Source organism: Simochromis diagramma, unplaced genomic scaffold, assembly GCF_900408965.1.
Source record: "Simochromis diagramma unplaced genomic scaffold, fSimDia1.1 OVJJ01000487.1, whole genome shotgun sequence".
NCBI classification, from domain to species: Eukaryota; Metazoa; Chordata; class Actinopteri; order Cichliformes; family Cichlidae; genus Simochromis; species Simochromis diagramma.
The window spans coordinates 1666949-1683459 of record NW_024387305.1 but is presented as its reverse complement, the minus strand read 5'-3'; the positions used below and the strand labels follow the sequence as shown (position 1 = coordinate 1683459).

Genomic DNA, 16511 nt, shown 5'->3' with positions numbered 1-16511 from the left:
TCTTTTATGGATTTAAATGATCGATCTTTATCATTTTTTTATATCTTTGTACAAGAAAGTTGAAGAATAGAGTGTGCACAGGGTGGAGTGTTTGGAGATGAATCTCAGGGTGATTTGTGACAGAGAAGCAAGAGTGATGGTAGTGTTTTACAAGGACAGGACTAGAAATGAGTATATCCGAGGGACAGCTCAGGTTGAGTGGTTTGGAGACAAAGTTGTAATTATTTGGGTATGCTAAGGATGGATAGTGGACATACTGGACGAAGGATATTGAATATGGAGCTGACATGCAGGAGGAAAAGAGAGACCTCTGAGAAGATTCATGGATGTAGTGACAGAGAACAGAGATCCTAGGGATAGCGTGAGATACTGTCACTGAGTGAGACAGATGCCGATGATCAGCTGTGGTGAGCCCTAAAAGAAGTAGCCAATACAAGAAAAAGAAGAAAAATAATTTTTACAGTCTTGTTTGTTACATTTTCTGTTGTCTTTTCACATGGAATAAAATTTGATTTATAAAATTTTGTTTGCTTAGATGTGGCCGGTTGTCTGATACATACTCCTGAATAGATTACTGATGGGTACAGAACCCTGAAAAAACATAAATAAAGAGGAGTGGGTAAAAATCTCCCCTGAGATGTGTGCAAACCTGCTGACCAACTACAACATATGTTTTATTGTAAATGGACTCGTTCTTATATAGCGCTTTTCTACTCTGAGCACTTAAAGCGCTTTACATAACTTGTCTCATTCACCCATTTAAACAAGCACTTTTTGCTTTGTTTTTCTATGTAAGTGCTTTCTATCCAACTGTCACACAATATTGCTCTGCATCAGAGAGCAACATGCAGACTAGAGCAACCAACCTTCTGACTAGGAGATGACCTCCTGAGCTACAGCCACCCCACAGCTACTGCTGTGCTTTTTCACAGAGTAATGTTTTGCTTGGGGATCAAATGTTTATTACACTCCATGACAAACCAATTTAAACTTTTATGTACCGGTATTGTGTTTTTTTCTGGATTATTTGATCATTTTACCTCTCTCCGGTAACACTTTAAAACCTAGTGTATCATATTTGATTTGCTCTCCTGATATTTAGACTGTAGTATTGATATTTTAACCTTTGCCTTTTGGGGAGTTTTTTTTTGGAACTTTTGAAAAACTTAAATGATACAATTTTAAGAATGATTGATATACTGTATATTATTTTGGTGCAATCTTTTCAACTTTTTACCCACATAGATGGAAACTTGAGGTTGATTGCACGGCCTTTAAACTTATAAAAAAAAATATATATATATATTTTTTTAAAGAGTTAAGTGTCAGTTTCTGCTCTTTGTGATCATCATTTTTTAGTTTTAGCAGGAATTCATGTGGTTTTTGAGCCAGACAGTTTGCGTGATGCTCACGTGTTGAAACTAAAACTAATCAAAATGTGGGAAACTGTCTGAATGTGTGGAAAAGAGTGAGGGAATGGGTGGAAAAGTGATATGCACTTTACCTAGACACCATGTTAATGAAAGGAATAACACTGCAGTCTATTTAATCTAATCATTAGACATTTTGCAGCTATTTGGAGGTTTGTTTTGCTGGAATGAATTGAAAAAGTTAAAAAATCTTATTTTGCAAATCTTAACAGAATTACTGTCCAGCTAAAAACTGCATCTGCAATTTAAACACATTTACTCTGGAAACTGACAAGGCATCCAAACATTATTGTACTTTATTCACAAATTTCAAGATATACACAATATTTCACATGGATATTTGGAGAGTGCATACATGAAGAACAAAGTTAGGAGGTCAGAAGATACAATAAAACCACCCACCCATTAAAGAAACCAAATGACATAAATAGAAAAAAAATCTAGTTTGCAGAAATTTCTAAACATTAAACTCTTACCTGTTACCTAAGCCTTGTTACCTACCATTATTATTTTTATATTTAGATTTTAGATTTTTATAAAAGTAATGAAAAAAGGGAAATTCTTCATTGACTGAAATTTTTTTTTCAATGTAACAGATTGTGTTCATTCGCTTGATGATCACTGTTGCATTTGACAGACATTCTATTTACAATCTTTTTAAGGTCATGTAACCCCACTGACGGTGCAAGGTGTGGCTGAGTCTCCGGGCTATAAATAAGTTGCTGAAGGCAGCAGACAGGCGAAGGCGAACATCAAGCCAAGAAGAAAAGTCCATGGCGTGAGGGCTGGACTCGGACTTGGACTCGGACCTCCTAATAAGAAATTAGAAAGGCATTCACATGTTATTTGAATGACTAACAATGATCACTGAAAACACGAACTGCGACTGCAAATATTAGATTTTTACAGCTGACAGCACAGAGCAAAGATGAAAACTCAATTCAATTCAGTTCAATTTTATTTATGTAGTGCCAAATCACAACAACAGTCGCCTCAAGGCACTTTATATTGTAAGGTAACTAGCACAAAGAGACTTGAACAGGCAGAAACTGTTGTCAGTCATGCCTGACTGCTCATCTGTTAAAGTTCAGGTTTTCAGGTTATTTGCTGGGCTGGGGTCGGAAATTCATTCAGCTTTAGCATCACTCTGGTTGTTGGCTAGCTTAGCATTAGCATGCTAGCAAAGCGCCATGCTATTTTCCTTTTTTAAAAATAAATGTAATGTCCATATCCACACTGTTGACTGGACCACTGTTTTTGGCATGCGAACTGAAATCAGCCGATTGATTGTAAGTGGAAACGTTAAGTGATATCAGACTTATGATTTCCAAGGAACTGAACCACTGGGAACTGATTCTCTACAGCATTTGGTTCTCAGTTCCAGTCCCTATTAATAGCTGATATGGCTTCCAAGTTTTTCAAGTGTTATGCATTATTTTATTGTTTGGATTCTAAAAAAGGACTTCAAAGTGTCCTTCTAAATGTTGTCTAAATACATTGATAATTTCATTTTACCAAAAGGCATTTAAAGCATAGTCAAAGCTTTAAGAGCAGTATAAAATGCACTTACTTGAACATATGTCAGACTCTCTGAAGACGCCCATTTTGTCACTGGTTTTGACAGAGCTCAGCAGGCCAGTGCTCACATTCCCTTTAGCATACAGACAAAATAACAGTGCTTACTTACACATATACCAGTGTACTTAGCATACTTAGAGTTTCACTGTTTTGTTATACTTCACAGAAACTGCTAGTTCAATGGGTTATTATGAAACGTGAATCTTTGTTGTACTGAAAGTTATGTTTCCCTTGATGTCACTTGGCTGACAAAAGAAACGCCCTTTCAATATTTTGGCTTGAATCAGAAAATAATGCCATGAGAGCAATTTCCGTAAGCCAGTTAAAGAACTTAATCGTTTTATTCTAATAAAAATGATCCAGTGGTGGCCTTGTGTGGAATTATTGGAATAGTAAACTCTTCACCTTTTAGGAGACCTGGGATAGTATAAATGCCTGTCATGTGATATAGTGTGTGAAAGCTGTGAAATTCTCCTCAGTTACCCCCTGGGACAAAGGAAGGGACAGAAAATGAGACTCCCAGACTTCAACTCCAGTCTCAAATTACTTTTCATTATTCCAGGTTTGCGGAAGATTTTCAATACTCATTATTGTTCATTGTATCGATGTCCTGACAAAAAGCTTGGCCAGTCTAAAGCAGCTGAACCGTTTACTGACATAGATGCTGTAACATTCACACAAGACTAACATTAATATTGATAATACGAACAAGGGAACACTCGGGGACAAAGGCATATGACTCACACTGCCCCCTCATAAAAATAATATATATATATATATATATATATATATATATATATATATATTATAAAATCATAACATAAATCAAATAATATTCGATTAAAAGTATGAAATAATAAACAAGAATGGAAAAAGTCTAATGTAACAGCCAGGCAACGGGAAATGAATTTTATCAAAGGCATTGTTTTAAGTACTTGGTACCTGGGTGGTGCAGTAATTCTAGATCAGTTCTAGGTGAGGAGTTCTTTGAGGCTATAGTGTGTGCAAATATTTTGGACTGAATGGTGAAGAAATTGTATTATGTCTCTTAACCAAACAATAACTCAGGTTTGATATGTCAGATATTTACAATAAAATATGATTAAAAATGTACATTTGCAGTCTGAAGTTTGACTGTTTGAAGCACGCAATGTTATTTGGGCCAAAATAGCTTCATTAAATTGTCAAAACAATAAACATGCCCCGATAATTAGCTGGCCTGTTTGATAGTTGTCCATCAGCTAAATGTCTCTGTGGTCATAATAAAGCAGGGAAAAACGTTTTGGCTTTTTCATTCTAAATCATCTCATGAAGCAGAAGATGCATGTGAGTTCCCAGAGTGTGGCTTAGCTTTCCAGGGGAACTCCTGCAAAACGTGATTGCCAGGCAGTTCATAACAACCAGGAAATTTTCTACTGCATTTGCATAAACTGTCATGTTCTGGCTAAGGATCAAGTAACTGCTGGTGTGACACCGAATTCCTTCACGATACACAAGTCGGGTATAAATCAAAAATAAATGCTAGAAGCACATTAGTCCACGACTGACATTTTCAATCTTGGAGAGTCTAACACACATTGACCCAAAGTATTTGAATTCAATTTTCAAAATAATAAAAATCCTCTGGTAGATCACACTTATAGCCTGTTTGAAAACATCAGCTAAAGTTCTCTGTTCATAATAAAATAATCATTATTGCAGTGGGAAAAAGTTTCAGCTTGTCTTTATTTCAAATCATCTGATGAAGCATATTGAATTCCTAACATACCTTGCCAAAGATACCTGTAAAAGACAACTGTCTGACATTATAGCCTACCAGAGGCTGTAGTGTACTTTGTATTTCTTCAATAAACTTTAAATTGTTAACAATATTCACTGAAATACTTGTATTAATACTGACATTATGACACCTTCTCACATCATCGTGTTGTTCCTTTTTTTGGTTGCCAAATATGGAAGTTTGATTACATTTTTTCTGCCTTACCAGATATCATGAAGTTGACTTGCTGACATGTTCCCCCAGATACAGACTGAGGAGATGTGGGCAAGATAGTCACTCTTGCCAGGTTCATTTGCAGTACGTCAGCGACCCTGTTTCGGAAGTCATACCTGGACATAAAGACACCAACATCCACTTTAACGTCATACAAACACTTGAGCTCTACAACGACAACTATTTAATACAGTACTGATAAAAAGGTTATACAGTGCACTACAGGGAGTGCAGAATTATTAGGCAAGTTGTATTTTTGAGGAATAATTTTATTATTGAACAACAACCATGTTCTCAATGAACCCAAAAAACTCATTAATATCAAAGCTGAATGTTTTTGGAAGTAGTTTTTAGTTTGTTTTTAGTTTTAGCTATTTTAGGGGGATATCTGTGTGTGCAGGTGACTATTACTGTGCATAATTATTAGGCAACTTAACAAAAAACAAATATATACCCATTTCAATTATTTATTTTTACCAGTGAAACCAATATAACATCTCCACATTCACAAATATACATTTCTGACATTCAAAAACAAAACAAAAACAAATCAGCGACCAATATAGCCACCTTTCTTTGCAAGGACACTCAAAAGCCTGCCATCCATGGATTCTGTCAGTGTTTTGATCTGTTCACCATCAACATTGCGTGCAGCAGCAACCACAGCCTCCCAGACACTGTTCAGAGAGGTGTACTGTTTTCCCTCCTTGTAAATCTCACATTTGATGATGGACCACAGGTTCTCAATGGGGTTCAGATCAGGTGAACAAGGTGGCCATGTCATTAGTTTTTCTTCTTTTATACCCTTTCTTGCCAGCCACGCTGTGGAGTACTTGGACGCGTGTGATGGAGCATTGTCCTGCATGAAAATCATGTTTTTCTTGAAGGATGCAGACTTCTTCCTGTACCACTGCTTGAAGAAGGTGTCTTCCAGAAACTGGCAGTAGGACTGGGAGTTGAGCTTGACTGGCCCATCAAGACTCACTCTCATTTCATCAGTCCATAAAACCTTAGAAAAATCAGGCTTGAGATATTTCTTGGCCCAGTCTTGACGTTTCAGCTTGTGTGTCTTGTTCAGTGGTGGTCGTCTTTCAGCCTTTCTTACCTTGGCCATGTCTCTGAGTATTGCACACCTTGTGCTTTTGGGCACTCCAGTGATGTTGCAGCTCTGAAATATGGCCAAACTGGTGGCAAGTGGCATCTTGGCAGCTGCACGCTTGACTTTTCTCAGTTCATGGGCAGTTATTTTGCGCCTTGGTTTTTCCACACGCTTCATGCAACCCTGTTGACTATTTTGAATGAAACGCTTGATTGTTCGATGATCACGCTTCAGAAGCTTTGCAATTTTGAGACTGCTGCATCCCTCTGCAAGATATCTCACTATTTTTGACTTTTCTGAGCCTGTCAAGTCCTTCTTTTGACCCATTTTGCCAAAGGAAAAGACATTGCCTAATAATTATGCACACCTGATATAGGGTGTTGATGTCATTAGACCACACCCCTTCTCATTACAGAGATGCACATCACCTAATGTGCTTAATTGGTAGTAGGCTTTCGAGCCTATACAGCTTGGAGTAAGACAACATGCATGAAGAGGATGATGTGGACAAAATACTCATTTGCCTAATAATTCTGCACTCCCTGTATGTACAGAACCGTTTTATAGAACGTCTACGCAAATGGCCTCCAGCAAGCAATTAAAGTGTCTTGAGTGATTTAGGATTACATGAAAAGTATTCATCATGCAGTATGTTGTAATTACACTCACCGGCTGAATGTAGTCACATTGGGAAACGTCTGCGCTGCTGACGGGGATTCAGGGAGGATGTCGGCACAGGCTGTGATGTTTTCTCCATTCTTCAGCACTAAAGATCTGAAGACCACTAATAACACACACAAAACATAACGAACAATTAGACTTAACAAAGTAAACTCACCTCTTTGGAGATTTTGAAGTTTTGTATTTGCTGTTATCACTGATCACATATGGTGACTCATTTCACCTGTGCTGTCTCCAGAGAGGCGAATAATGCTGTCAGTATAGAACTGTCTCTGTGTCAGGCTAACCATGCCATGTCTTACAGATATCTCCCCCACCACGCAGCTCAGTGGGTTTTCTAAAGAACAGGTGGGTCTCTGCAAGTGGAAGCGAAAGAAAGAAGTGATTTGCACAAGTTAGAGGAAGAGGAAGAGAGAAGTTAGCAATATTCTCCGGTTATTGACCAATTGCATCACTGGTCCCATTAAGTAAAAGAAATGTTCATATTAGGTCTTATACATATATTATATGCTTACATGTAAACATTTGAAGAAAAACATGTAGAGATTATTAGATGAACACATGTCAATCATGTTAGCATTACAATTATTTAGGCAGGTTTAAGTTGATCATGATCCTTTGCAAAATCTTTTTCATATAAAGCCAATAATTTGGTCGTTGAGATTATTTACTTTTGATAATTAGTGCAGTTTTTAGCATCTTTATACTATTATATATATTCATATACCCTTACAAGCATAAAAATGTACTATTATATTTACACTTTAAACTGATCATCTTCAGGGCAGCCTTTGAATCTTAAATTCAGTGAAATTACGAATTTTCAAACTGAGGAACTAAAGAAACTTGTAATTAGACTCAGACTGGCCCCTTATTACAATATGTGTCCCCAAACCGCCAGGAAACAGCAACCCTTCTGGACTTCCTTCAAGTAACTTATGGTCAAACTACCTGGCCAAACTCTTTTTTCTTCCACTTTTTTTGCTTTCAATTTCTCATTTCTTAAGCGTGTTGTTTCTGTTTTATTTCGTTTTTGCGTCCTTTTTACGCAGATAAGATTAGGATCTCACCATCGATGTCATGTTGAAGGGATTGAATGTGTCTCCCACACTGTTGCACCTGGTGTCACTGGAGCCAACCCGATTAGTTGTGATGAACAGGGAAGCTGTTGATTTCTTCAGTTTGGGATAAAATACAGGTGTGAGAATGATGTCTTTTAACACATCTATCCCATTAAAGGCTTAAAGAGAGTTTCACACTGATGGGTGGCAGATGAACACTGAGTTTTGTGATGGTGGCCAATATAATTTTTTTGCATGCATGTAGATTATATAAAGCTGTACTTACATTATCCCCTGCAGATGACTTAAGGTTCACCTCCAGAGTAACATCGCTGCTACTCCCATCGAGGAACACCTGCTGTTGCTGGGATGAGGAAAACAAAGTGCCTACATTACAAAGAAGGAATCTCATAGTTCAATCGCAACTAAACACTTGCTTTGCTGAAGCATGAATGCCGTTAAAATGAACCGAGTATAGATTTGTGGATACTGCTGTCCACCTTTAAGTGTAAAGGTATTTCACTATGACATTTTATTTCACTTTTCTTTTGATTCTCAGTCTGTCTGAGTTAAACCACTCTATTTTGTTGCAGAACAACATTGATTACTCAAACTGCCTACTTCTCTTTAATCATATAGGCTGTTTAGAGATACTGCAATCTCTTCTCTCCATTAGTGTAGTGCAGAGCTCAGTATGGGGCCTCTGGAGGGCAGCTGCCAGAGACAGCTGTTCCCTTGGTGAGCTTTTAGTTTGGTGAAACCGCACGTACCATTAGCCAGCGGATAGATGCTAAGCTAATGCTCTCGTCCCCCTCTTCCTTTTGCTTCCTGTTGCAAGCTATCGTAGGCATAATGAATTCTGTCCAGTGCAGCAGAAATACACTGTCATGTTTTTGTGGCAGCTTGGCTCCAAATAAGTTAGCAATGATAAAGAAACAATTGTTCTGCTCTTAGGCTATCGGATATATTATACTACGACTCATTCACTCATCTCATTCAATTATAACTTCTTTTGTTTCTCTGTCAAACTGGTCTCAATACAGTATTTTACACACTGCTAGTAAGATTAGCAACCTTTTACAAGTGGGTAGCAGTTAAATACACCGCTTTAGATGTGGTGTATAAGATAAGAAAAGCTGCTGTCTTTCTAAAAGAAAGAACTCCACATGTTTTTAACATTTCAGCCTTCTTTGTTTTTACAGAGAAACTGGCGAAAAAAGTTTAATCCTCTGTGGGAAATCATGCCTGTGATGTTAGCATCAGTGTGAGCTAAATATTAGAAATGTAAAACCTTTTGTTAAAATGTAAAATCCAAAAGAAGGGAGCTCATGAGATTAAAATAGCATATGCCTCACCTCATCTTGAAGCCATTAGTAATGCAAAGGAATGCAGTGTTAAATGAATGTAGTACACACTCCCTAACTTGTCTGATTAGATGGCAATCAAACTGTTTTGTTTACATTTGTTGCAACAGATAATTGCATGGCTTTGTTGTTGTTTTTTCCACTTCAGATATGTTCACTTGTTAAACACTTATTCATATACAGTAAGTCATTATTGTTTTGTGAGGAACCATTTAGTCACAGAAAAATAGAAATTATTGAAATTAATAGACCAAACGAAGGAAAGAAAGTAGATGAGAAACATGAGATGAGCACCAAACACTTTATCTGTGATGATTCTTACCAGTCTAACTGTCCCAGTCACTGTACCATTAAAGACAGCCTTGGCAATAACCCATTCACCATCTGTGAGTCTATCAGCCAAGATGTTGGCACACCTAATTCTGTAAATAAACAAAAAACAAAACACATAAACTAAGAGAAACACAATTAAGATAAGAAAATCGTATCATGTTCTGACATCTAGGAGGATCTTCAACAAAGTATTTTGCTGAGTAATTCTTTGTCATGGCACAAAACACCAGGAAGTTATGTCCGCAACTGACATTTTACACTGGTGTCCTCGAAAGACTGACACGTTTTTGTTTCTGTGCCAGAAGTCGGTCTCTCAACTTACATATCTGGTTATTCTGCGTAAGGACTTGCAACTAACCAGACCTTTCACTTGTTGGAGTTGTCCCAGATGATAAATACTTCCTCTTTTTTGCAACAGATACCAAGTATTTAAAAATAAAAGATTAGCTAACAATTTTATTTCTACAGAAAAAAAGACGATGTGGTAACCTGTGTATGGCATTGCTTTCTTTTCTTCCCTTTTAATTTTGTGCTGCGTTATGTTCTTTCTTTCATCTGCTAAGAACACAAATAGTAAAGTACACATTCTCACCTTGCTCCACTGACATTGTGAACCACCAGCGACCTTCCCATTATGCTGTAGGGTCCAGTCATCGACATGTCAGGGTCCATGTATACAGCTTCAAAGTTGTTTTGATCATCAAGTGTGCCGAACTTCCCGCTGATGTCTCCCATCTCATACTGGTCCACAGTGCCAACTCCAGGAGGGGGGGATTGTGATACGTTCCAGGCTAGTGGGTTGAAGTGGCCCTGGATGTTTGCATTTGAACAGGGCTCTGCACTGCCTGGGTTGAGGGGCAACACGTGGACATGATAACCACTAGCTATGGAGTTCAGGCTCATTAAGGAAACATTTATAGTTGTGGGACCTTGTGGCACAGCTCGGGAGAAACCCACTTGTCCATCAGAAACTCCAGGGCCAAACCATGTACCTAAGCTAGCTTTGGGAACTTGCACCAATGTGACATTGGCACAGGCTATTCTTGGCCCGCCTCTTTCTGCTTGATGGATGACCACAGAGCGGCCAATAATGCCGGGCTTGGGCACCCAGGAGGTGACATCAGTGAAGAAGTATTTTGCTGCCACTACCTCTAACGTGGTTCCAAGATCAAGGGTACTGTGTTTGCCGGCGAGGTCTCCAACCTCACAGGATAGGGGACCAGATGGGTTACAGTGGAGGGAATAGCTGGCATCAATGGTGATGTTGAAGGGGTTCCAGTGACCTCCAGTTGTGGTACAGCGGCCTTGATCATCATCCCTCTCTGAGCTGATTGGGTAGACGTGAACATGCCAGTTGTGGTTTTTGGTTGGTGTTGTAGGATTTCCGTATGCCAAATTCAGAAATATGGATACATCAGAGAGGGGGTTGTTCACCAGCTGTGTGAACCAGACCTCACCAACCACAGGGCTTGAAAATATGGCTCTGCCTACAATAACCTCGCCAGGATAGCTGATACTCGTGCAAGCAAACCTCGAACCATTTGGTTGGTGAATGACGACTGAGCGACCTACAATGCTGTTCTTTCCAAACAGAGGGAGATTGAAGTCTGTGAATGTCATGTCCACCATATTTTTGCCTGCTATGCTCCCGTGCTTGGCACTGAGGTCACCCACCTCATACATGTCATGTGTTGACCCTGGGACTCTTGGGTAAGTTGGGCTACTTCTGTTCAAACGAAATGGATTCCAGTGGTCACCTATACTATCATTTGAACACCGGTTTGTTAATGACCTGACAGGAAAATCGTGGACATGGTAAAAGGCAACATTGCTCTGTAAATTGGTCAGATTGACACTCAACTCTGTGAGATCAAAAGGGGAAGCCTGACGAAAACTGAAGTATCCTTTGATCCCATTCATGTTCACATCAGCTCTAACCTGTTTCACTGGCACATTATAGATCTGAGCACAACTGAAACTTGACCCCACCCTAAGGAAAAGAAACCCATTTGTGGTTTGGAAGCTACCGAGGTCCAGACGGGATTTCTGGAGCTGCAAAGGGGTCCCGACCTTTACGGAACCCAGAGGGGTCAAAGATGCATTATTTAAGCTTTTAAGTAGAATATCACAGTTTGCAACAGTACTTGTAGCTCTATAGAGCGTGACATTAGTTTGCGAGGCATTAACTTGACCGATCGTCACAAGATCTGCAAGAACCCTGGAGCTGGCGTTATCCATGTTATAACGGATATAAACGTTACCCGCGATGGGCCCATAGAACCTGGCCTGACTAGTTACGAGGGTCTGACCTTGACTTACAACTGTGCATACTTTAGTTCCGTTACACGTTTGCAACGACAGTGAGAAGTCATCAAGGTTTTTTCTTTGCGCAAAGAGGTCGGACACATTGATGTTAGAATTTGAGGCAAGATCAGCAGTAAAAGTGAAGACGCTGGAGCCGATATTTTGTTCAGAACAGGGCTGAGCAAAGTGGCCATACATGACGGGAAACTCGCTGAGGGAAATGTTTACTGAACGACAGGATCCAGCCCCAGACACGTTGACAGTGGCCATCTGAGACATTGAGTTAAACTGCACCAGCCCAATGACTCCTCCCATGTTCAAAGGTGCCAGAAACTGAACACAGGAAATGGAATCTGAAAAAGAAGACAAGGAGAAGCTAATTGCCGTGGCATTACTACAGCTGTCAATGCACAAGCACTGAACAAAAAAACCCCAGCACAAACATCCTTAAAAGCTTAAAAAAGGATTAAAAAAGAAATCCCCTCAAGACATAATACAACCTTGACATGACCAAGAAGTTGAATATTTAATATACTAAGAAGTCAAGTTTCTAATCGGTCTTTTCTGAACTGTACACTGGGCCTCATCTGATTTCCAAAGTAGCAGAAGATTTTTCATCCACGTCTTACAGTAAACAACCTTGAATAAAAACCGAACACAAAATCAGCTGTTGACCATAAACATGTATCCGCCACGCTGACCTTTACACCCCCACATTTTGTAATAATATAAAAACACCACACTTTATGTGCATTAGACAGAAATGATGAATATTCCACTTAAGGCCAGATTGTCTGACGAAGGTATGAAAAAACACAGATAACAATTGCTCAGTTGTGTGTGACCAGTCTATTTAAGAAAATATGAGCGCCACACAGGTGGCAGCACAGTAGTTTCTGAGAAAGTCAAAAAAATAGTTACATAATATGATACTGTGTTTATTAAAAAATATGGGTAGATAATTTTGTTGGGAATATAACATTTGTCTCATATGTAGAACAAATTTTATATTCCATTTGTAGAAACACTTTTAAAACATTTTTACCATATAGTAGAGAACTACTTGATAAAGTGTATAGAAGTTCGTATGCATAAGGTAGAAACACTGGTTCACATTTGAGTTTCTGTTCCCAATTATCTGTTACCACCAGCTTTCATTTCTTTGTGTTATTCAGAGACTAAAATGGGGAAATTCTACTTTTACAATGTGTTGCCCTGGTATAAATACCTTCTAGTAGCCCTATTTTGATTTCCATTTCCATTCTAATTTAAAATGACACTATATTGATTCACAACAAAAGAAAATCACCCTCTTTATTTTCAAAGCTTCTATAGTCAAGTGAGTAGAAAATCTCCCATTATTTAGAGTGAAGTGGTAAAATCTAACATAACTGTCCTATAACTAGTTAGTTTTAAGGTGTAAGTGTTGACATACCAGAGCAACAACAGATTGGGGTCTTTTTGCAAACCCAAAACTAAATATTCATTAAATACCTTACACCATAAGTAGGTACTATTTTTCTCTGGATCACCATCCTGCTCTGACAATCATCTTGTAATAAGCCTGATTTTCTTTTGAAAATAAAGCAAGTGACAGATGGGAATATGGTTGACACATTAAAATGCAGCATGTTCAATGCAGTGTATGTAGACCTCTAATGGCAAATTTCTTAACTAGTTTCAAGCAGTCAGAGTTCAACTTTAACATCCCCTGTAAGAGATGCAGCATACTAAGCTTTGATCTTGAGCAGCTCAGATATCTACTGGATGACTGACTTCAAAATACATTAATCATTACAAACAGTTGCTGTTAAATGATAACTATTTGGCAACATACTTCTAACACCTTTCTTTGAAAAACATTCATAAGAAGAAAATGAGCACATGTGAGTTAAAATAAACTAGGTTGCTCAATACATAAATCATTCATAATGTCCATTTGGCCTAACTGGATAAGAAGATTAAAAATTACTCACCAAGCAAAAGAAACAGCAGAGTAGCACTGAGAAGGGACATGTTGTCAGATGTGTCTAAAACACAGAATAAACAGAAAATATTGAAAGTGCAGATTTGGGGGGAAAAAAGTCACAGCAGAAAAAGTTCAGTTATGGCAAATTAATGGACAGACTCTTGGTATGTGTCTCTCTGCTTTCTAAGAGTCTTTCATGTGTGACTCAAAAGCATGCAGCCTCCCTTGCACTTCTGTTTATAAGCTGCAGTCTGTGCTCTCCCAGCCTCTGATTGGTCCTCATGTGGGGAACAGTGTCTCATGCATGTGGGTAGGGGAGGGATGTCTGGCAGGATGGTTAGAGGCGGCTCACTTGATGATGTTCATTTTACGGAAAAGTACAGGCATTGAAAAGAACTTAATGGCCTTACTAATGTATTTTAAAATACAATAGTATGCTCAAGAACATTTTTGAGACTTTCATTGTGGACTGAGTTGAAAGTTTCTTAGTCACAGGATCTATTACACGTTGCTCTTTGTAGCATGCACCATAACATTTTTTAATGTCTCTACCTAAAATCATAAAAAATAAATGCAGCATGAAAGAAAACAAAAAAATGCAGCAGATTAAGCAGTTTTGATTTTTTTTTAACTGTTTTTTTTTTCATTGTGATCTGAATAACTTGAGCAACAACAAAGGAAGTTTAAAGTTCCCAATGTTAAACTCACAGAGGAACTTTGAAGTCTACTCTTACACGAGAGCCACAGCTCTTTGAACACGCTAATGCTTCTACATTTCTACTTTAAAATTCCCCTTTTGCACCCTATTTCTACCTCTTCCCTTTTTTCTACTTAAAAAGTATACGAAAACCAAAACTGCTACTCTGACAAAGTTCAAGGGAAAAACTGAATAGCAGAAAATAGCAACTTTATTTTAAAAATAGCAGCTTAATGGCCCATCACCGTAAACTGTTATACTACGTAACTCTTTAAATATGTATTTAAGGTCCTTTGAAGTGGTTTTGGTCAGTCACTTGGCTTGTTTAAATCACTGATTGCATTGGTTGTGTTCCTCTCTCTGCTCACACTGTACACACAGGCTAGTCATTTGCACATGGATTCGCATGCATACAGAGAATAGGCAATCGTAGCTCAATATAGGCAACTGGAAGGGAAGCAGATACATTAAAGTCATGGTATTGTTAGTTGCAGTATACGCAGAGTAAGGTGAACTTCCCCACAGAAGTGTGGAAGAAGAAGGGTAGTGGAATAACATATTAGAAGAACTTGAATGAATTAAAAAAAAAAATCTGTGTCTTTCCTCTCAGTTAGCTCCATTTACTTCTGTGTGAAGAAGTTGTCTTAACTGCAAAAGACCATGATGGACATGATTAAAACATATGCCACAAATAGCTCCCCAGTTATGTGTAAAAGACAAGACGATCATTTTGAAGCAAGCAGAATCATAGTGTCATGGTTTGGTTTAGGTTTCCCACTCAAAACACTTCACATTCTTAAGACGTGCTACAAAACATGGATAAAGCTTAAAGAGCAAATAGGCTCACTTCTGTCACCGACTGATAGAAATAATCTTTTAAAAAAAAAGACTTTTTGCTTCTAACAACTACTTTACATGAACGTTGCCTAATTTAATCTGTTCTAAACACCTTGTCTTTGTATGCACACAGAGACGTTAATTTCCAAAGTAAACACACAGAAGATAACATTTCCAAGAAGCACTCAGATACCTCTAAAAACATGTTTTGTCACATAGATGTACAGGACCTGGCACTAATGTGAAAATGACTTTGCAATTACTCTGAGAGTTCATTGTTATGCTGCATATGACGGCATGAGGAAACATGTCAATGACACAAAGCATGTCAAGCCTGTTCAGATGTTTTTAAAGCTATCATTGATTAAGCCAACAGTTAAGCAACTGCGCCTACATTATTCACACCTCATTCATAAATTACTCTAGGTGGATGATGATGGTTCACATGAATTTACTGTCATATATCAAACAATGCTTTATATTCGGCCACAGTGTTCATCCACGTCACGTGTTTTCTTGCATCAGATGTTGGAAAAAATCTTTTTGTAAGTCTGATCCGGTGTCCTGATGAATCAAAGTCACTTCAGATCATTTAGCTGGTGGTCATGAAATTACTGGAAGTAGCCATGAAAGTTAGAACCAGGGTACTTTGGTACAGTATTTTTCAAATTGTAAATTGAAACTGCAAAGTTCATAAGAAGTTTGCACACGCAAAAAAGGAAGCACGGATTATATGTAGGAATGTTGTAAATTAAAATTTATAGGTTCTCCACACATAAAATCTCCAACTTGTACCATATATAGTTTTTAAAAAGCCTGTTATTGTAACAATAAACACTTTCAGCTAGAACTATAATTTTAAGCAGGCAAAAACATACAGGTCGAAAGACATTTATGTCGTGTTACATTCACACTTTGTCAGTTTATGGAAGGATGAGGTGCGCAGCAAAGCCTGTATGGTGCCCTGATGTGAGAGCCCATGAGCTCTTTCATGTACTGGAGGGCCTTTGAAGAGGTTCAGGTGTCTCACTTGGCTTGCTTTGGTCACTGATTGCAGCAAAGACTTGAATCACGACATGGCTGTGTATACACAGGTTTGTCACACTCACACACACATGAGTAAAATAAATAATGACTACTAAATATAGGGAAAACGGAAAGAGGG

At 38.3% G+C, this 16511-nt stretch overlaps 1 protein-coding gene across 1 annotated transcript; it reads right to left on the bottom strand.

Annotated features, from left to right (window-relative positions):
- Positions 1–1708: 1708 nt before the first annotated feature.
- cusr (Copper-only SOD repeat protein) lies at positions 1709–14012 on the bottom strand. Its single transcript, XM_040004701.1, has 11 exons — positions 13972–14012; positions 13820–13873; positions 10132–12196; positions 9529–9628; positions 8129–8206; positions 7852–7956; positions 7005–7137; positions 6770–6884; positions 4993–5117; positions 3001–3081; positions 1709–2242 (listed from the first exon to the last, which is right to left on the bottom strand). Exons 2-11 carry the CDS (start codon positions 13857–13859, stop codon positions 2139–2141), a joined length of 2946 nt encoding a protein of 981 aa, XP_039860635.1. The 5' UTR covers positions 13860–13873; positions 13972–14012; the 3' UTR covers positions 1709–2138.
- Between the last annotated feature and the right edge of the window lie 2499 nt (positions 14013–16511).